The sequence below is a fragment of the Lactuca saligna genome, chromosome 1 (assembly GCF_052625555.1).
Source record: "Lactuca saligna cultivar CGN05327 chromosome 1, ASM5262555v1, whole genome shotgun sequence".
Lineage (NCBI taxonomy): Eukaryota > Viridiplantae > Streptophyta > Magnoliopsida > Asterales > Asteraceae > Lactuca > Lactuca saligna.
The window spans coordinates 188,233,406-188,241,012 of record NC_136417.1 but is presented as its reverse complement, the minus strand read 5'-3'; the positions used below and the strand labels follow the sequence as shown (position 1 = coordinate 188,241,012).

Sequence of the window (7,607 nt, the reverse complement as noted above, 5' to 3'; positions counted from 1 at the left end):
TACCTCCCCTCTCTCCTTATATCTTCTCCATTTGCTCTTGGTGTTTGTAAGCCATTAGAGGAGTGACACTTGTGACTCTAAGCCTTCCAAAGTCAATACAAGGAGATTTGGGATTGTTATTGCTACATAACAATCAAGGTAACATTATAAACTCATTCTTATGTTAATATGATTACTTGCATGCTAGAATTAGGTTTTATAGTCTTGGATTCAAAGCATGTACAATAGAGAAACCTAGATCCAAGCTTTAGGGTTTGTATGAGCACATAGGATGTCTTATGAACAAAACCCATCAATTTTTACCTTTGATTTTTGGGTCGTTACACGATTCTTCTACACTTTTGGTGTAAGGAGACAGATCGTTTCTTCTCTAAACTCTCTCTCAAACTCAAGCTCTGTTAGGGTTTCATTTTTTTCATTATTTTATACTCAATATTTCTGATTTTACAAGATTATGTTGTGCAATCTTGCTAGCCATCCCTTTTTTCATTCAATTTGTGATAAATGATTTTGATGTAATGAGACAGATCGTTTATTCACTATATTGAATTCATAGTGGAAGTTACAAAGGATTGTTGCATTTGATTTGGCTGAAGACACATTCGGTGAGATGCATCTTCCATATTTTTCAATAGATACCAGAGAAAGGTCTTTAGGGAAAAAAAAATGAAAGTTCTATGATGATGAAGCAAATGGAGGAAAAGAAAGACTATGATCTCCTTCAAAACTATAGTATCATTGTTGAAGCAAATGGTATTTCGAACCTGATTACCTTAACAAATGAGAGCAATAATGGAACATATTAATTAGTTTTGATGTTGTTTTGGTTAATATTGGTGTTGTTTTTAATGAATTTTGATGATGTTTTAATGAGTTTTGATGCTATTTTGGTGAAATCGACGGTGTCCAAAAAAATAGTTAATGCGTAAAATGGTCAATTTTTTATCATTATAGCATTGTACTTCCTATTTTTATTCAATTAGAATACTAGAATGCTTATAATTTTTAAAGTACGATGTCTTAAAAAGGAAAGATTGGAAGTACAATGTTGTAGTTGAAAGAAATGATAGAGAATGGTAAAATGGTCATTTTCATTATTCAGGACAACAATTCAGAGGTTCCAACCAAACAGCATGTTAAAATTCAAATCTTAGAAATTCAAACCTCTTAAAAATTTAGATCTTAAAAATTCAGATCGTGTCAAATAACCCCTTAAATATCAATAGGTGACCTTTAAATAATTGCATCCATATTGTTTATTATACGATTCCTGATATTATAATCAATCCCGATTAGGTGTGTGCAAAAGAACTGAACTATCTTGTTTTTGGCTTTTAAGAAAACCATATTTTTAGGGTTGTTTTCGCTTTTTATATAAAAAATGAAAAGAAACCCGAACCGGAAAACCCAAAGTGCCATCGTTTTGTGTACAAGTTTAACTGATTAAGTATATAAATTTTAAATTAAACAATGTGTTTTTAAGGGTTCCATTGAAAAACAAAATTATGAGTGGCTTCTACTTTGTTTTGTGTCATATTCCATATGTTTTGGTCAATTACTTGTGTGTGTATTTTTGTATAATATTCCATATGTTTTAGTTAATTACTTGTGTGCGTTTTTGTAAAAAACCAAACTGAAATAGGGTCATCATTCATTGGTTTATGTATCATCCTAATGGCATTGTAAATGTTATGGAAAATGTCTTGTTTAAAAAAATATATATATATATAATAACACCCCTAATTAACCCTATGAAAAGTATAGAAGACAAAAAAAATAAATAATAATAAAAAAATAAAATAAAATAAATAAAATAAAAAATAAAATAAAATAACACCTCTAACTAAACCTAAGAAAAAGTATAGAAGACAAGAACATAATCATAAAAAATCAAAGCCTAGACCTCTTGGTATTATAATCACAAATTGTTGGCAAAATATCACATCCAACGCCTACAAAAAAGTAAAAATAATCATGATTTTACCTTTTAAACTGGCATCCGAAAAGAGACCTTCGAAGTCCATAACACTAATAAAACCATTGATGAAATCATTGCAAATATCTAAACTTAACTAATGGCTTACTTTGTTAGATGGGACACTATTAACATGTTATAAAATTGATTTTTGTGTTTTTTTCACAAGAAACGGAGGACACAAACTTGAATTATCGTGTTTATTTCACAAGAAACGGGCAACTCAAAATCAATTTTGTGATATCGAAAGGACCACAATAGGTTTCTCTTTGTTGGTCTATCTTTATGTGGAGTACCTTTTTTTTTTTTTTTAACATTTTGTTCTTTAACGGAGTTAGTGATACAATATTAAGAATTACTTTACACATGACTACATGAGTTTTAAATTTTAATACGTCTAGTATACATCAAATATACCATCCAAGATCCAAATTGACATTATTAAGTGGATTCTTATCGACTTTTTTTCTTCTAATTCTACATACAGAATTCAATACGTATACATAACAATGTAAAATGTGCTATCAAAACCAAACATTTTTTCAACAAAAGAGACCCCCATCTTTCAAACTCCTTCACATTACATCCCTATAAATACACATCCCTAATCCTTACTCCAACAAAACTCACATTCCCATTTAGAAACACCACCATGAACACTCTAACAAGATTCTTGATTGCCCTTGCCATTTTCATGACCTTAGCCGCAACACTTTCTTCCACACCAACCGAAGAAAAATGGTTCGATATCAATGACAGTGAAGCAGATAGTTTGGTATCGAGTACACCATTAGGGGTTGGTGGGGTCCTTGATGACACTAGGGGATTAAAATGCAACAAGAACCCTAGGCTTTGTCTTGCAAAGGGAAGCCCAGGACCAGATTGTTGCAACAAGAAATGTGTTGATGTGTTTACCGATAAACAAAATTGTGGGTTTTGTGGGAGGAAATGCAAATATATGGAGATTTGTTGCAAGGGATCGTGTGTGAATCCGATGGTGGACAAGCATCATTGTGGGGGTTGCAACAAAGTATGCAAAAGAGGGGATGATTGTGTACATGGGATGTGTAACTATGCATAAATAAAAGAACATTCTTGTCTATTTTAAACATGTAAATGACGTCCAATTGAAAATGATATCCGTAAGAAAATCGGGTACGATTGGGTTTGGATGTCTAATATTTTAAAGTTGTATTTACATTTATAGATAAATTAAAATAAATTGTTAATTAAATGGTTTATACTTTATAGTTGATTGAAATATTTATTATCGTGGTAATGTGATTGTTAAGATAAAAGGTAAGCCAATCCTTTTGTTTTACTCAGTCAAACATTTATCGATGTATAAAAAACTGTTTGGCAAATTATTGAAAATTTATATTTATAAATACATATACAGATGAATTTGATTTACTTTAATCATTGAAGTCAATTTATATCTAAGAATATGATAGACAATCTTTTCAAAAATAAAATATTATAACATCCGTACAAAAACAAAGATTCTACTTTGATGCATAATGAAAGCAAAAATACAGTGTTTATAAACATCATGAGAAAAAAAATGTAATGCCATTTGTAATTTTCAAGTTACAAGAAAATATTCTTATAAAGAACTTTTTTTTATCATTTGCAAGTAAAAAATCAATTTCATCACTAAGAAAACATAATTATTGTTGGTGTGTTTAGTAGGATCTGAATTTTTAAGATCAAAATCTATAAAAGATGTTAATTATAAGAGATTCTGAATTTTTAAGAAATTTTGAGAGGATAGTGGGAGTGAAAATGGATAAGGTCTTGTAAAATAGAAAAATAAGAGGAAAGAAGGTTTGATGAAAGATTAAGGTATTTTGGCACATGTTCTTTTTTTTTTTTAGATACAACTTCAATTAAAAAATAAAAGAATGTTAAAAGTTAAAACAATTGAGACAAAAACTAAAAGAATATCAAATACACTGAATCTGAAAAATCAAATGTCTGGACAGCCCCTAAAACATTATACTATTGAAACAAATCAGCGAAATCATTTATTTGATAATGAAAGTAAATAAAAACCAAAAATATTAATTCTAAGGTCAAGGGAGATTAAATGAAAGAATTTGGGCTGGGTTTTGGCCCATAATTTCCTTACGGGTTGAATAACTTTAATATAAATTGCAAAAATACAGTCCCATTGAAAACGATAAGCCAACACACGAATTTATTTGGTTTTGTAAGTTATAATGCTCGTATAAGTCACTTTTTCGACTTGGAATTAAAACATTTCATTAGATTAAACCGAAAAACTAAAAATAAAAAATAAAAACAATGGGAACCCGTTGGTCTATATGACTATATTCTACAATAGTTTAATTAAAATTCCAAAGGCCCAAAGTCAACCATCACCATCTTAAGCCCAACAATCCTCCAAAAGTCAAACTTCCATAAGCGTGCACTCACGTCTCCAAATCATAGCAAGTCAAAGTAGTGTGTACCACATTGTGATACTCTTATCTCTTAACTAGATATCTACATATAACTACCTCTTGCTTTTATATCAATTATAAAGGATCCAAACTTCATAATTTTTGCTAATTTAAGGCTTGCAATGTTATAAAAAAGTTTCAACTTGTTCAAAAAATTGACACAAAGATAAAACAAGGGTGTAAAGTGTAAGTATCCAATCTTATATATATCAACCATCTTTCATGGTTTCTTTTATCTCACTTCGCAAGAAACATGGGCATGGCTTCACTCTTCATCATCCTAACTCTCGTGTCCTACCATGTTTCAATCTCTCATGCAATTTACTATAATGCCCCTAAACCAATCTCCATCTACAATAAAGCACCACAGGCCGTGAACGCAATCGACGCATGCCGGCGTAAAACCACAAATTGGGCGTATAATCGCCGTGCGTTAGCCGATTGCACCGTTGGCTTTGGTAAAGGTGCCATTGGAGGAAAAAATGGTAAAACGTATGTGGTCACAAACCCTACAGACGATCCGATAAACCCTAAACCTGGAACCCTACGTTACGGGGTGATCCAAACACAACCTTTGTGGATCATATTCGCTAAAGATATGGTCATTAAGCTCAAGAACGAGCTTATGGTGAATAGTTACAAGACCATCGATGGGCGAGGGGTAAAAGTGGAAATTGCATATGGGCCTTGTATAACTATACAACATGTGAGCCATGTGATCATCCATGGGATTAGCATTCATGATTGTAAGCCCGGGAAATCGGGGCTTGTGAGAAACAGTCCAACACACTTGGGCCACCGTAGAGGCTCGGATGGTGATGCCATTGATATATTTGACTCATCCTACGTTTGGGTTGACCACTGCTTCCTTGCTCGAGCCACGGATGGACTCATAGATATCATCCATGCTTCAACTCTCATCACGATCTCAAATAACTTCTTTTCTCAGCACGATAAGGTAAACATCCAATAATTCCTTAACTTATATAGCATCTCAAGCATCCCTAAATGCAAAAATAGCATTGTAATTTCATTTATTTGTTTATTAAAACATCATACTTTCATTTCTTCCTATTACAACATTTTACTTTGAAAAATCTAGAAAATATAACAATATTATCTAAAATACAAATCAATTTTGAATGCTATAATATCCTAATCATCACATTTTCAAATTCTTGTACCTTTTTATTGACCACTAGTACAAAACCATGCAGGTTATGTTACTTGGCCACAACGACAATAATATGGAAGACAAAATTATGAAAGTTACCATAGTTTATAACCATTTCGGAGAGGGTCTAGTTCAAAGAATGCCGAGGTATGTGTAATCTATGTTCTAAAAAACTATTTCGGTAACTTTTACCAAAAAGTTTGTAACTTTACCTTACGTAAACGGATTAAATTTTTCAGGGTGAGGCTTGGATATGCACATGTTGCAAACAATAAGTATGATGAATGGCATATGTATGCAGTTGGTGGAAGTGCAAATCCAACTATACTTAGTGAAGGGAACTACTATACAGCTTCCAAAATTGAATCAATTAGAGAGGTAAGATCTTTATAGAGTTTGATTTGATTATAAAGCGTTCTTCTTTCAAATTTGTGCCTAAATATTTGATTATTCATCCATTTTCTTAGCGCATTATCTGAAATTTGAATCTTTTGTAGGTTACAAAAAGGGAGAATAATAAGAATGGTTGGAAGAACTGGAAATGGAGATCTTCAAAAGATGTGTTTCTAGGTGGAGCATATTTCATTCCATCAGGATATGGAAGTTGCGCACCTGGGTATTCAAGAGCACAGTCTTTCCCAGTAGCTCATGGCTCTCAAGTGCCTGCGCTTACTGCAAATGCAGGGCCACTTCGTTGCACGAAGTACAAAGCATGTTAATTTTGTTGATTCGATCCAATTCCAATTTGGGTTTTTGCTTGTTTGTGTTTGAATTCCGAAATCTAATTTGACATTTTTCTTTTGGGGGTTACAAGAGTTCATCAAGAAATATGAACCTAAGCCTCTGCTTTTATCTTCCCAAATCAAAAGGGGGAGAAATTGAGTTTTTGACTTAGATGTGTTATTATTAATAAAGATTTTTGTGAATGATTCAATAGCAATTCGAATATGAACACACATCAATCAAGCCCATAACTAGAAACAAAAAAATAAAATGAAACGTCAAGAAGACAGTACAACAGCATTTCAAAATCAAATACGTAACGTGAATGCACCGAATCCATTTGATGGTACAATTGAATCGAAAGTTTCCTTTGAAGAGATATTCAAACAGATGTAAATCAGACCCAAAAATGGATACCTAAAATAATAAATCATGAACTGCAGAGAGTTGACTAAACGTTCAGCAACAGGTTAAACGAACATTCGAAAAAACAAATGGTCTTGTGAAGAAAATTAGCATTTCATTAACATTCAATACCCCGTAAACCAAGTACACATTGGAATCGATTAATTCTATTGATATATCATTCAACAGGATAAACAAACTTAGCCTCCAAATCCATAAAGAGTTCGGCCTTGTCTCTTGAGAGCATATACGACATCCATGGCAGTAACCGTTTTCCGGCGAGCATGTTCCGTGTAAGTCACCGCATCACGAATCACATTCTCCAAAAAGATCTTGAGAACACCTCGAGTCTCTTCATAAATCAATCCGCTGATTCTCTTGACTCCGCCTCTTCTAGCCAACCTCCGAATCGCCGGCTTTGTTATTCCCTGAATGTTGTCACGGAGTACTTTCCGGTGACGTTTTGCTCCGCCCTTTCCCAGTCCTTTTCCACCCTTTCCACGGCCAGACATTTTCACAGGGAGAGAGATAAAATTGAATTGGGTTTGAACTTTGAATGTGATGAAGGATGTGAATTGTGGGCGTGGTTTTAAAGGTGAAATCTTTTGGAGGGGATTTGAATTTTAGGCGGTTGAATTTGTGATCCGTGTGAAATGTTGTAGATCATTATCAGCCGTTGAATATCAAAGAGTCTCGCATGGATCGATGACATGGCTTTTCCATGTATACATTTCAATAATCAATTGCCTATTTTTCTAAAATATAGGTTACTGGAGCAATAAAGTGGACGTTGAGGGTGAAAAGTAAAAACTTAAAGTTTGGAAATTTTTTACTCAATATTTTGATCAAATTGTGCGCGAATAAT

General features: G+C 32.9%; 2 protein-coding genes across 2 annotated transcripts; one reads left to right on the top strand and one right to left on the bottom strand.

Moving 5' to 3' along the window:
• Positions 1-4,664: 4,664 nt before the first annotated feature.
• On the top strand, positions 4,665-6,540 carry LOC145046814 (putative pectate lyase 2). The gene is made up of 4 exons (XM_078995075.1): positions 4,665-5,398; positions 5,658-5,761; positions 5,854-5,992; positions 6,112-6,540. Exons 1-4 carry the CDS (start codon positions 4,694-4,696, stop codon positions 6,331-6,333), a joined length of 1,170 nt encoding a protein of 389 aa, XP_078851201.1. The 5' UTR covers positions 4,665-4,693; the 3' UTR covers positions 6,334-6,540.
• Positions 6,541-6,837: 297 nt separating this feature from the next.
• On the bottom strand, positions 6,838-7,316 carry LOC145046820 (histone H4). Its single transcript, XM_078995087.1, has one exon. The coding sequence runs from the start codon at positions 7,252-7,254 to the stop codon at positions 6,943-6,945; it is 312 nt and encodes a 103-aa protein (XP_078851213.1). The 5' UTR covers positions 7,255-7,316; the 3' UTR covers positions 6,838-6,942.
• Positions 7,317-7,607: the final 291 nt, after the last annotated feature.